General features: G+C 34.9%; 1 protein-coding gene across 1 annotated transcript; it reads right to left on the bottom strand.

Annotated features, from left to right (window-relative positions):
- Positions 1-7730: 7730 nt before the first annotated feature.
- Positions 7731-14739, bottom strand: LOC109218001 (respiratory burst oxidase homolog protein E-like). The gene is made up of 14 exons (XM_019382309.1): positions 13897-14739; positions 13348-13507; positions 12964-13012; positions 12312-12425; positions 11139-11561; positions 10666-11049; positions 10442-10537; positions 10222-10337; positions 9972-10142; positions 9732-9888; positions 9459-9647; positions 9225-9353; positions 8967-9045; positions 7731-8063 (listed from the first exon to the last, which is right to left on the bottom strand). The coding sequence occupies exons 1-14, from the start codon at positions 14546-14548 to the stop codon at positions 7954-7956; spliced, it is 2829 nt and encodes a 942-aa protein (XP_019237854.1). The 5' UTR covers positions 14549-14739; the 3' UTR covers positions 7731-7953.
- Between the last annotated feature and the right edge of the window lie 253 nt (positions 14740-14992).

Raw genomic sequence — 14992 nt, 5'->3', positions numbered from 1 at the left:
AAGAAGATGTCTTCTTTGAAGACTGCATCTCTGCTAACAAAAAAATCCTTACTACTGAGATCATACAAATGATAGCCTTTTTGAGTAACAGAGTACCCCAAATGCACAGCAGGTATTGCTCTAGGACAAGAATTGTTAGTTTTCTTCATACTAGTGGCATAACATAAGCTACCAAATACCTTTAAATGCTGTAAGGAAGGAGCTTTGGAAAATAATCTCTCAAATGGAGATTGGCCTCTTAGAAGAATGGTTGGCAGCCTATTCAAAAGATACACTGCAGTTGTGACACATTCTCCCTAAAATCTTACGGGAATGAATGCTGAAACCTTAAGGCTCTAGCCATATCCAAGATATATATGTGTCTCCTTTCTACCACCCCATTTTGTTGAGGTCTGTAGATGCAAGATCTTTGATGAATCACTCCATGTTCCTTAAGTAGTTGGTTTACCTGCTCATTGAAGAACTCAGATCCATTGTCTGTTCTGAGAGACACTTAACAGCACAATTAAACTGAGTTTTGATCAATACAAGAAAATCTCTTAGAATAACAACAAAGTCAGACTTATTATTCATTAAAAAGATCCAAGTATATCTTGAGTAATCTTCTACCAGGGTCATGAAGTATCTCTTACCATCATGAGTTGGAACTCTATATGGACCCCAAACATCAGCATGGATAAGATCAAATGCAGAAATAGAACTGCTATTGCTTAAGGAAAAGGGCAATCTTGTTTGCTTGGCAATAGGACATACAGTACAATTGTGATCTTTCACATGTAAGTTTTTCAGAGTACTAATGCTTCTCAAAACCTTCAGGGGTGGATGTCCAAGCCTTCTATGCCACAAAGATATTCTATCACAAGATGTATGTTCACCCTCAGTTTTATTCTTATCACTGAAACTAGAAAAGTTATTTACACATGAGCTATTTATGTATGAAGCAGCAGAATCAGAATTGAGTCTTCCTTGTGAACTGGCCTTCAGTATGTAGAGACCCTGATCCTCCTTACCAATCCCTATCACCTTCCCACTGAAGAGTTCATGAAATAAGCAGAAATCAGGAAAGATTGCTGCTAGACACTTTAGCTCTTTGGTGATCCTAGAGACTGATAGCAAATTATACTTGAAGTTTGGAATGTATAGAACATTGTGAAGAGTTCTATCTTGAAAAATATGTGAATCACCAGTTTTCTGAATAGTTACTTGTTCTCCAGTAGGTAGATATACTTTGTTTATTTCCAAACCTGTCAATTCCTTGAATTTACTAAGTAACTCCAAGTTGTGTACCATGTGATTAGTAGACCCTGTGTCAAATATCCAGTTATTGTCAACTAGAGTAGACATAAGGGCTGTAGCAATACCTGCAGGTCTTACTTTAGATGTGTTGGCTACAGGTTCAACTTCTTTTCCTTGGTTCAGCATCTGCAAAATCTGAGAGTATTATTCTGGCGTGAATTTGAGCAGGTGATGTGAATTGTGTAGTTGAAGAGCTCCCAGTAGCCCGACAACTAGACTGAGATAGATTCTGCTGCATATCAGATGCTGAGGATGTTGAATTAGTGTTGATCACATTGTTGGCATAGTTGTTAGGTCCTCCTCCTTTCTTTTTGTACTTTAAATCAACCGGATAACCATGTAGCTTATAGCAATTATCCTTTGTGTGTCATAATAAGGGGGAACCTTCCCATTCCCATAGTTGTTTCTAGGTTTATAGCCACCTTCACTTGCTCCTCTATTGCTTAGGAGTGCAACAGGTTCTCCAATTTCAGCACCAACACCACTGGCATTCCTTCCACCTGATTTCCTTTGGCTCTCAGCATTAACAATCATAGCATAAGCTTGGTTTATGTTTGGCAGTTGTCTAATCATGAGAACTTGATTCTTAGCATTCTCATAAGACTCATTTAACCCTGACAGAAATTGATACAATTTTTGAACTTGATAATGTTCAGTATGTTGCCTAGACTCAAGGCATTCACAAGAGGGTGTAGGATCCAGAGTTTCATATTCATCCCACAGTTCACGTAATCTCGAGAAATACACAGATACTGAAGACACTCCCTGAACAAGTGTGGCAATTTCCTTATGCAAATAGCAGGCTCTAGATGCATTCACTTTGTCAAATCTCTCTCTTAAGTCTTCCCACACCTTATATGCATTAGAATCATATATCACTGTGGTAATTAGACTTGGAGAGACTGTGTTCATTATCCATGCTAACACGATTGCATTACACCTATACCACAACTCGTCTAGACTAGCATCATACATCTCTTTTCTACAAGTTCCTAACACAAATCCTAATTTATTTTCACCGTGAAGAACAATTTTCATAGATCTACTCCAAATCGAGTAATTTTCAGAACCTTGAAGTTGAATTGAGATAAGAACAGAACCTTGAGTGTCTGAGGGATAAATGTACAGCGGATGATTGTGATGAACAAGCTCTAGGTTCTGTGGTTGAGCAGCTGGTGTACCTGAAGTTTGAGCAAATGGTATTTCTTCATTTATCGGCATTGTTGAGACGCAATTTCAACAGAAACACCTCCTTATCTTTTTGCAAAATCACAATTGAGCACTGGATTGTACTCGCAATCGTTGAGTTCTAACCAGATACAGAAAAGCCCTAATTTTGGGACTTTTGCTCTTAGCTGAGAAATTGAGTCAACAGATGCTGCTTGATACTTGTCTACTGCTTGTTGAAATGAAGGATCTAACACAGCTCTGATACCATGTTAAGAGCTCAGCTATAGAGTCTCACGAGATCAAACATAGAAGCTATCAAAGAGAAGAGAGAAGGAGAAGAGAGGTTCCATTAGAAGAACAGTGAAAAATGAAATCTGTACAGTACATAACTAACTATCTAACACCTATTTATACAACTAATAACCTACTTATCTTAACTTAATTTCAGCTGCTAATCACAGCTCATTGACAACTGTACGCCCATACACCTAACTAACTAGAGTTCTGCACAACTATTGATGTGAATGCTAAAGTTACTACTATGCAATACAAATTATTCACGGATATTTTAAATTACCATTGCACCCACTTCTTTTCTTGTGAATAGTGATAATAGGGTTGGAATTGGTTTAAACTTTTATTTATTTTCAACCATATACATACCGTAGAATTTAGTAGGTCTATATATTGTGTATAATATGTGGCTGCTCATTATGTATGAACATGTATATTCAAATATATTTTGTTAATTTCTGGTTAGTATAGAGTAAGATCGACAGAGTGCACAATGCGTAGGCATTTGATTAAAGCAAAGTTGAATTCGATAATATGAAGTCTCCTAGTAACTTCAGCTTCTATCACTAGTACTTGCAAAGTCTCCATACCTTTGGTGCAACGAATTCATTAAAGTTGGGGTGTTGTAAATACATTTGGAATTTAGACAAGCTACCTAATTTAGATTCTTCAATTTACTATACTTTGTTTGCTAACCGTTGTATTATTTTATTCTTTCTCTTATTTTTTTCAATGAAGAAAATCGATAAATGCCAACTATTTTGAAAATTGTGGATCAAGAAGAATAATAATAAATGACTTAATTAAAATAATTTGGGAGATTCTAGGTCACCTGATGGATTAAAGGGTCATTTTAAAAGTTTACTGATGGTAGGGGTAAATTTGGCCGGATAGTATAATGGTAGGGATAAATTTGGCCGAATAATATAACGAATGTGTGTAGACAATATTCAAAAATAGAGGGACAAATTTGGACCTTTTCCCTTTCAACAATTAACAAGTAAACAACTTGACTATGTAAGTTGTTATTTGTAAGGTTTGTGGTCTACAACAACAACAACAACAACAGTAATACACCCAATATATTTTCACATATGGGGTCTAGAGAAAATATTATATACGCAAACAGGGGCGGATTTGTAGGCAAATAACATGGGGCACGTGAACCCATGATCTTTCCATCAAACTCGATATTTTATGTACATAATTTTTAGAATTAGTCTAATATTATCTGCTAGCATCCATGCTCCACAGAGGCTAAATGGCACACTTCGTTGAATCTTGAATTATTTACCCAGAGGACAAGGAATCAAATCCCACCTAATACTTTCTTCTTTCTCCTTTTTTTAGTGTGCACCCATATTATAAGAATCCTAAATCTCAATCTAAACCTTGTGCTGGTAGAAATACTCTATCCAATCAGGCGAACCTATTTGTGGTCATAATAAGCTAATGGCTTTTTATTGTGATCCCCCTGATCTCGTAATTAGTGTTCAAACGACAAATGTTCAGAGTTTAGTTAGGAGAGATTACAAATCCATCACTGGATCCAAATATATATTTGCTGCATGACTCTTGCAATTTTGCGTACAAATAGATGCAGATCTACAATTTTAAATTTATGGGTTCTAAATTTAAAAAAGATAATCTACATGGGTTCTGAATAATATACATTATTAATTGAATTTTTTAAACATAAATATAATAGTTTGAACCAAAATTATTAATTCTACCGAACCAGCAAGTAAAACTATAGCTCCGCCCCGGGACCGGTTTTATTAACGTACTAAGTAGTACCTTGTTCTAAAATAGTCATTATTGTGTGCTGGGATAGAGGGAGGGTGTATCTACGAGTTCGGACGAACTCAGTAACTTTTTGCTTAGATCCTATATTTGTACTAGAAAATCTATTAGATATATATAAATACTTAATTGCGAACCCAATAACTAACAAGCTATGAGTTCGGTTGTAAATTCAGAACCAATACACTTTAAATTCTGCCTTCGCCTCTAACGGTGTGTGCTTTGAGTGTCAAATGAATTAATCTTTAATTACCAGTTGGTAATAAGTGCCTAACTAATTTTTTAAAATTAAATTTTAAGGTAACAGTCACAGGATTGTCTATTTGTTAAACGGGTAAGACATGGGAAAAAAATGATATACTGGCTTATGCACCATACAAACTTATTAGATTCTTTTAATGTGCAATGCTATTTGCAAGAGAGAAAACTTAAATCCGAAAGGAGTATATTACTTAATTATTTGAAATTATCTAGTAAAGCCATATTTATTTTATTTGTAACATAAAAATCAATTAACTATTTTTATATCACTCAAACGGTCACTCAATTATATTTCTCAAATTTCCGACAGCCAATACCTATTTCATCCTCTATATTATCAACCTTTATCCTTTTCTAATAAGTTTCAAATATTATAATTTTTTTATTCTATATTATGGACTTACCAATAAAATAAATAAATCTTATTTATAAAGTAAATATAATAATTTTCAGGCATGTATAATATTGGAACAAAATAATTGAGCAAAATTTTCAAGCATATATAATGTATATTATAAATATACCTCCATTTTAAATATTTATCTTCGTATTACATGAATGAAACTATATTCTTTAAATTTTTTTGTTCTCTTTCATTCTCAATTGTGAAAATAAAATTTTGAGTTTTTTTGTTGTTTATAAGAAATTATTTCGTACAAAAAATTATTCTAACTAAATGTTATGCTATGTTCAACTTTTCTTCAATTTCAGTTGCTTAAACTATTATTCATATAACTCAAATACAATTTTTAATATAATTTTATGTGATTAAAAGTATTACTTATCTAGATAAGGTACACGCCGGGAAGTCCCACATTGGGGATAAAGCACTCCCTAACAAAGGCGATTCCATACCCGGGCTCGAACTCGAATTCTCTGGTTAAGGATGATGAGTATTTACCACTTCAAACACAACCCTTGTTGGTAAAGGGATTGATTAGTAATACTAGCATCTGACAGATTAGGCCAAGTTCGACATAAAATTAGCTTGTCGATGAAAATTTATCCAGTCCTAAAGTTCAAACGACATCGAATTAATCCCAAAAATATTTTCCTACAGTTTGCAATCCGAGACTTGCAAGCTACATTTATGTTCTTTTTTAAATATTGTTGAGTAGTCGCAACTGAAAAATATTTAAAAAAACATAAATATAGTTACAGTCTTAAACTACAAACTGTAGAGAGATTTATCTTTCACTACTAGAAATCCGGAAAAAAAGCGACCACAAAAAGCAACTACTGGCTTGGTCGCTATTTTGCTGGTCCCTTTACCTTAGAGACCAAAGGGTGGTCGCTAATTCAACTTTTGGTCTAATAAAGGTAAAAGGACCAAATATTCCGGTAAACAATATACCGACCAAACTTTGGTCGCTTTAATATTTTAATAATATAAATTTAGCGACCAAAGTTGGTCTCTATAATTTAAATTACGTTTTTTTTTTTATTAATTATTCAAAATATAGCGAACCAACTTTGGTCTGTAAACCAAATATTATATTTTAAAATCTGGAAAATAGCGACAAAGTTGGTCGCTTTTTTTTAATTTTTTTAAACATAAGCGACCAAAATTGTCGCTAACTTCAAGAATTATATATTTTTTTAAACATAAGCGACCAAAATTTGGTCGCTAATTTCCAGAACTTTTTTTTTTAATAGAATAGTGACCAAAGTTGGTCGCTTTTTTAGGAAATATGGGTTAATTAGCGACCAACCTTGGTCGCTATTTCCCAGAAAAATATTTTTTTTAAAATAGAAAAGCGACGTATAATTTTGGTAGAAACTGCCTGTTTTGGCAACTACACCACCTGCCAGCATACCAACTTCCTAAATAAAATATAATTCAATTCATAAACTACAATTTCAATACCAAAAATATCCACAAACAACCCAAACAACAACACCATAACAACAACAACAACAACAAACAATTCAAAAAAACACTGAAATACCAACAAATTAAAGTTCAATAGAACTAACAAATTAAACTAACAATACTAAGTTAACGCTATTACACTAGTTCAAAAGTCGGTTCATTTGTCAGTTCAAAAAGTATATAAAAGTCAAGGAGTATTTTTGTCAACATCAATTATGCATCACCTCTGAGAACTTTCATCATCAAGACGTGTATGCAGGAAAGGGTCTACTTGTCAGAGGAGAGGGAAAGAAAGATCACAGTGGAGGATGGTGGAGGAACGAGCACGGGGAGGACAGAAGGAACGCTCGACGTTCAATGTCGAGCCTCTGGCGATGATCACAAGACCGGGGAGTCGGTAAAACATGCCAGAAGCTAGGAAGAGATTTGAGCTGCTCTGCATGCTCTGGTACTAGCACTTGCATATGTACTGAAGCATCTCTAAGCTTTTCTCTTTCCTTTGGCCGCTTCTAGCTCGGATGTGAGCTTTGTCACAGTCTCCCGCATAGCGGAGAGGTTCTCCCCACCAAAAGTTGGTTCCCGCTAATTTCAGTATTTCTTTGACCAAGCAAGTCTGACCAGTCCGGTCAACATTTTGACCACATTATCGACCAAAAAGCGACCAAGGTGTATTTAGAATAATTATTTAATTATTTTCTCCAATTTAGCGACCAACTTTGGTCGCTTTTCTTGACAGACCAATTTTGGTCGCCAAATTTTGGTCGTTTTTTTCCGGATTTCTAGTAGTGTTTTGGGATTAATGCAGCATCATTGTGAATGCTATATAAATAGTTAAGTGGCTTTTCCATTACAAACAAAAGAAATATGACTTTACTAAGTAATTTTAAATAGTTGAATGACCATTTGAGTAATCGACTCGAGTTAGAAGCTACAAGGAACATATATTCTTCTCCTGTGTTTTTTCCTGAGCATACCATATCATAACAATTTACATTCTTTTTTTGAAAATACTCTAATATATCAAATATGGATATCTTTCTCACTATAATCCTATATTGAAATTACTTTAATCACATATAGATATCTTTCTCACTATAATCATTTGTATGCTGTATATATGCATTTACATTTTGCTAAATCAATATCTATAGTCACATGTATTCCTTTTTTGTACAAATAACTACAGAAATGGAAAAAAGGAAAAAAGAAAAGAGAAAAGAGAAAAATGTTTTGCTTGTTACCCAAATTATCTGGCTTCAAAAGAGCTCCTTGTGAAAAACAAATCTTGTGGATGTTTTATAAGTCAATACTTTTGATAGCTTCTTCAACTCCTTTGCTAAGACAGGCGTCCCACAGTAGAAGACTCCTGCATCATTTATCTTGTTAGGAAGATCTACCTTGTTCGGACTCTCTGAAAATGTCACCGGGTGGGTGTCGGATCCTCCAAAAATAGTGTATTTTTGGAGGATACACCACGGGTGCAGCAGCATTTTGGATAGTCCGCACAACATAGTTTTTAAGTACTGCTTGTTCGTTTTTCTTTCCTTTTTCTTTTTGAGTTTAAGTTCTATGCAGTATGCATTCACAGTATAATAAATATTTCTACAACCACTTCACTATAAAATAACTGAAGGTAAATTACTCTGACATGCATTAAGTGATAACTTGATAAAAATAGTAAATAACATGCTATAATAAGTTAAAGAAAGCTAACATTATAGAACATCTTTAATAGTGTCAGTAGATATTGCTTACATCATAAGATTTTGCTGCGAGCTTGCAATGCCTTTGATTATTTTATCTTCATAGTTTCTTTATTAGCTCTATTTTTTGGTCATATTCATTGTCAGAAGATTGGATTATATTGCTGAAATGATGATCCCAGGCTATAAAGTAACAAGCAGATTCAGATATGAAACTTTTCAGAAATAAACAAACTTAAGGGGTCGTTTGGTTTGAAGACAAGTTATACTGGGATTAGTAATGTTGAGATTAGTTATCCTGGTATTATTTCTTACTGACTGTTTGGATTAATCCTAGGATTGTCAATTCTACTGCTTTATCCTGGGATAACTTATCCTGAGATTACTGTTCTACCCTCTGACAGATATAAGTTATCCCAATACTATTCTTAATCCTATGATAACTTATCTTGGGATTAGTAACCAAAAAAAGGGATAAGGCGGTACTAAATATTTATCTCGGGATTGTTTTTGCTTATCCATCATACCAAACGACCCCTTAGTTTGAGGTTGTAACAATTTCTTACCTACTGTTGAAAAAGGATGCTTGGAAGCTATTATGTTGAATACTTCTTTCCACTTGGGCCTTGCAAAATGTGTCTTCACCTGCATAGTCTAAAGTCAGTACTTGGTGGAAAATGTAACAGTGCAATTGCACTCTACTCTTGCTGTTGTGTGATTGAACTATATTCCTATACAAAAATTCCAGCCTCGCCGAATAGTTCTTTACATTTCCCTTTAAGAAGCTTCGAATGAGGGTAGTAGTGATGGAATATGAATCGTACCCGAGTGCCAGAAAGGATATCAACACCATGTTTGGCATGGTTAAGTGCCTGCAGCATGGTGATTAGAGTGGACCTCGCGTCATCCTTATCGTAAACGCTTGTCAGATAATTGTGCATCTCTATCTGACCCTGTTTCATTGCAGCCAATTGGTAATAAAATTGTCAAACTACAATACTAATAGACCATTAATCGGAAGAGAAAATGAACATCCATTGCTGATTATGATGTACTACCTTGTGATCTATCTCTGCAACTTCATTCATGACTCCTTTAAACCACTCGAATGATCCAGGTTCTCTAGTAACCCAATAAAAATATGCATTCTTTGTCCTTTGTAATTTCTTTCTTCCACTTGATGCCACACTTGAAGTTGCAACACTTCTCCAGCTATCATATGATGAAGTGATCTCAGTACTAGAATCCTGAAGTTAATGTTTTGACTAAGATTAATACCACATGTTTACTTATTTAAGAAGAATAAACAAAGAAAATTAAAGGATGAGTACCACATTGTCTTCTGTTCTTGAATTGTTCAATAGATCCTTCAAGATACTTATAAAAGGTGTAGCTCCAATTCCAAGTCCTACAAGAAGTAAGACATCGTAATTTTGATAGTCTTGTGCTGGCGCACCATATGGTCCATCAACAAGCAATCGAGGTAAACTGCATCACAGATAAGTCCTTTAGACATATTGACAAGGGAATCACGATTAAACTTTAGGTGTCCAATAACATTGACAAAGTACCTTCTTTGATCAACATCGTCAAATTCTTTGAACTTAGCTCGACCAATTATACACGCTGAACTGTCATCCTCAGTGAATACATTCTTAAGTTCTGATGTCCAGTCACCTACAGTGCGTATGTGAATGCTGAGGTAGTCATCTCCTGGTGCTGATGTTATAGAAAATGGATGCCTGAAAAAACATTAAGATTTGCATTTTATTCTTGTTTGTGGATATATAATCAGCTTAAACGGGGAACCAATGCGCATACCATTCGAATGAAGAGATTGTTGGGCACTGCAGGAATATGTACTGTCCACTCTTGTATTTGAAACCATTTGGTTTTGACATGATCAAACTGAGAACATCTCCTGGAAGTACAGAAACCTGTATAGGTAGAAAAACCAATTCTTCATTTGTTTCCTTCTATCCTTTTTATTTCTTAAATTCTCTATTAGATGGAAAGCTAATGGGCTGATATTTCAATTTACCTTAAAAATCTTAACGCCATAGTATTCTGATCTGCATTTTCTGAAACTCCTCTCTGCGGCATATAGGAGCAATGGAATGGAGATGTACATCCATGTCTGCAACAATCATGTGCGACAAATATTGAACATTTAATCATAGATAAATGATAAGTAATTTGGTGCTTCATATATAAATATATGTATGTATGTATGTATGTATTGAATATATTCATAATTGTCCTTACAGTTTTGTGATACCATTGGTGGTCCAAGAACAGGAATATTCCATGTATTAGTAGCAATACATAAACCATTGCGAGAAGGTGATGAGAATACCAAAATGCGTTAAAGCCTGTTAATCGGTTGAGAGGAGGTGGCAGTTTCACCAAATTTCTCCTGAATCGTCGTGATGCTAATGTGAAAGCAATTGTCATCAAAATTACCATACCAATACCTGTGATGCCTTCAACACCAGTCAAAAGGCTTTTATAACTAGGCTTCACATTGTCAAAATGAGACGATACAAGTGCAAATTTTTCTGTAGATGAGTTAACCAGACGGGGAAAATCACACGCTAAATGGTTCCCCGCATGAAGTACTACTCCAACTGCTATGGCAAATGCAATAATCTGCCAATTGAAATGACATAGTTCAGAAGAAAATTATGTTCATTATAAACTTCAAGAGTACTAATATTGGTGAATTTTGTTCTGCTCACCTGGTGAAAATTGATGTTATCGTCGAAAGGGATAAGTAACCTGGCTCCTGTAGACCTTAGCTTAGTTAATGTGTTACGACAAACCGGTAAAAGGATGAGTGCCATATTTAACTTGAGAGTCTCTGCAGCACCTTTAGCTATTGGCAAGCAATATCCCACAACATGGAATGCTGCCCTTTGCCTATACTGTAAGAATTTCCATGTGAAAAGTCCAGCCATTGTTATCATCCAAAGCAATAGAATCCAACCTCTTTGCCAGTTCTTCAGTACAAGACATTCGAGGGTGCAGCGGGCTCTCTTTATTATGTCTTTCGGCTTAAGGGATCCTGAGTTTTGACTACATCCAACACTTGGTGTGCTTAAAGATCTGCTGTAGTTCATGTAATTGTCCCTTTGTAGAAGAAGTGCTTCCAATTGCCATAACTGAAAGAAAAGGACTATGAGTTACTTTTTTCCCAAATTCGTCAAAGTAGAATAATGTCACTGTGTTACTGAATATTCTAAAACGACGCAAATGATACAATCGCTCAAATCTCCCCAGAATGAAAGTGATGATCTTGTAGTTTTTGGTACCTGAAGACACGTTTTAGATGCTCTAGCGCTTCTATTATGCTTAATTTCATTTTTTATGCCTATGATTAATCTCTTTTAGTTTGATGGAGACATCTATGATTTGACTAATAATTCATGTTCCTATTAATTCCTTGTGTTATGATATTTTATTAAGCTTAGCAGAACCAGAGAAGCAGCTGGTTTTTACTTCCATTAATCTTTTTTCAAGTCTTCTTCAAATCTCAGTTTAAGCAAAGTGCTAACATATTAAGAAATTGATATCGGGTCTAACTTAATCCCAAAAACTAGTTCAAGAGATGAAGATTGCCCAATACTATATAAGGAGCATAATATATTTAATCCCAAAACATACAAAGACTTCTCAAATAGTTCCAATCAATGAACTAAATTCCAAAATCAGAATACTTTTTGTATTCTGACTGATATAATGTTGTTGGTCTTCCAACAGTGTGGGCCTACGGTCCGAATAATTTGGACATAAGTTTTTGTTGGGGCAGCAAATATAGACCGGTCAACAAATTCGTTGACTCGTTTTGAAAAATGTTAAGGTGAGGAAGTAAGAAGTGATTATAATTGATCAGAAGATCAAGAATTTGGTACCTCAATGTAACCAAGATTTTCAGGGTCTAATTCCTCCATTATCAAAGAAGCATAATCTTCTGCACGTTCCTTCAATCTGGATAGCTTATTTGCCGAAGCACTCAGCATTATTAGCTGTTGGAAGAGCCAAACAGAAAAAGATACTATTAGAAATTTCTAACTATATCATTTAAAAAAGGCAGCCCGGTGCACTAAGCTCTTACTATGCGGGCTGTTTCCACAGCTCGAACCCATAACCTCTTGGTCACATGGCAGCAACTTTACCAGTTACGCCAAGGCTCCCCTTCTCTAACTATATCATTGCAGTATTAAATAAGATTTTGATTCACTGAGCAAAATTTATGGCTCTCCATTACCATGTTCTTCTGCTATTTGACAAATACTACGAATAGTATAAAGTATATTATGAACTTTAACCTCTTTCAGTTTTTTATTTAGAAGTTACGTTTAATCAGGGGATCTAGAGCATAGAATACGGGTTCCTTGCAACCCAGTAACTCTTGCATAGACCATGTATTTATATAAAGAAAATCACTAAATATTTGTAAATATCTAATTGTGAACCCAGTTATTGTTGCATATTAATCTGAAATTACGGTAGGAACCCATAAGGCTCAAATCCTGGATCCGCCTCTGCGTTTAATAACCTTACCTCTTGAACTTCATATCTAGTAATCCTTCCGTCTCCATTGCTATCCGCCCTATAATGAGTATTACATGTAACATGTGAGCACTTGAAAAATAATAATTGGACAGCAATCAATAATTAAAGATTATATCGCGGCTAGGATTTTAATTTACGTAAAATAGCGGATCATTTCATAAAAAATTGTTTAATAGCGTTTTAGAAAAGGGAAATGCATGTTTTCAACAAGGTGTAAATTCTTATGGTAAGCATTAGTAAGTAACTAAAATGTTTTAATAGATATATAAAACTATTCTACTCTGTGTGTTTAACTTAAATTCGAAAAAGACACTCGAAAAGAAAAACAAAGTAGATACTAGTAAAAGAGAAAACATTAACGAGTGCACACACATGTCAAAGAAAATCTGAAGGCGAGCGTCGAAACTTTGATCAGAAATCTGCAACCAAAAATTATGAAGCTCAGCTTTTGTTATCTTTGCCGTCTTTTGACGCCGCCGTCGCGCCAGTGCATCAAAAACTCCCACCGCAAACTCTTTCGAATCCTCCATTCCTGCATCAAAAACTACCACCTTAATGAATTTTTACACAATAGTGTAATTAATTTAACATATTATAGCAAATTAATAATTATTTTTTATTGCGACAAAAATAATCATTTTTATCGTGTTATCAATTAGGAGTAATATAAAATTTACCAGTAATTATTTTGTGAAATGCTATCATAGAACTTATACTTACATTCGTGAAAACTCATACCATTGAGCAAGGCAAATGCATGTATCATACTGAAGATTTTAAAAAAATTTGCAAAACAAAAAGAAGGCTAAAAAGAAAAAGATAGTTATTTTGATTCTGTAATCAGAGTCGGAACCAAAATTTAAAATTTATGGGGTGCTGAAGTTAGTACTGAACCCATAGCTCAATTTAGTTACTATGTACCTATGCATTCACCAAAATCTTCTCTAGCAAGCCATCCCTCCTTAGCCAGAGCATTGAACCGAGCTTCAACTTTTTCCCATAGCACATTATCTTCAAATTCTCCACTACTTTTCTTGCTTATAAATCTCAATCCTCCAAGCGCGTGTGGAGCACTCGATTTATTCCTCGCTAGCTTCAATTTCGATTTCATCTCTTCACGTATCGATAAAATTGTCTGCTCATTATTATCATTAATCCGAGTACAAAAAACATGATCATCATCCACGTCGGAAGTCAGCGATCCCGTTGAAAATCGCCGGCGAATTTTGGAACCGGCACTGGATGTTTTAGAAACTTCTTCGTCGGCGACTGCAGCTTTGGTATTATTGTGCGATGAATTAGCCGGCATTACATTACACAGAACAATGGAATTATCATCCAGCTCTACCGTGATTTCAACTAATTCCTCGTCGTCGTCGTTGTTGATGTTGTTATTGTTGTTTCTGTGCAAATCGTTGAGGAAAATCGGTAACATAGCGGCGCCTTTAAAATTGCGAGAGTTTGACGTCGCCGGCGTTGAGTCCTCCGGCAAGTCAAAGTTCCGGCTGTAACTGGATCGCTTTGAGCTGCTTCCGAAAGAGGAAGAACTCAAAATTGACTTGAGCTGCTGCATTTTAGGAAACTACAGGTAACCTAACTGTAATCTGTAGTGAAGACTGTAAGTGCTAATTATATATGCCTGTTTCCTTAAACTGTAAATTTGTGCTTATCGGCCTCTCAATTCTGTGGAGAGAACTCTTAATTTGAAGGAATGTCTCCAACCCTTTTTAGCTGTAGAAGAAACCCCTAGTATGATTGAGGTATGCATGGTGTGTTTATAATAATGCGAGACATGAATACTGTAATATAAAATACTTCATTTATTTCAATTTATATGACGTAAAATAAAAGAAATAAATAAATAATTTTAAAACTTGTGATCTTAAATCTGTCATTACGTGCAGAGGCGGATCCAGGATTTAAGTATTATGGGTTCAACTTTTAAAGATTTTAGCATTGAACATATTATATTTTTAAAGTTATGGGTTCATATCTACTATATTTGTGACTTTAGTGA

This window comes from Nicotiana attenuata, unplaced genomic scaffold, assembly GCF_001879085.1.
Source record: "Nicotiana attenuata strain UT unplaced genomic scaffold, NIATTr2, whole genome shotgun sequence".
NCBI lineage: Eukaryota > Viridiplantae > Streptophyta > Magnoliopsida > Solanales > Solanaceae > Nicotiana > Nicotiana attenuata.
The sequence above is the reverse complement of the archived record's forward strand: the minus strand, read 5'-3'. Positions and strand labels throughout refer to the sequence as shown.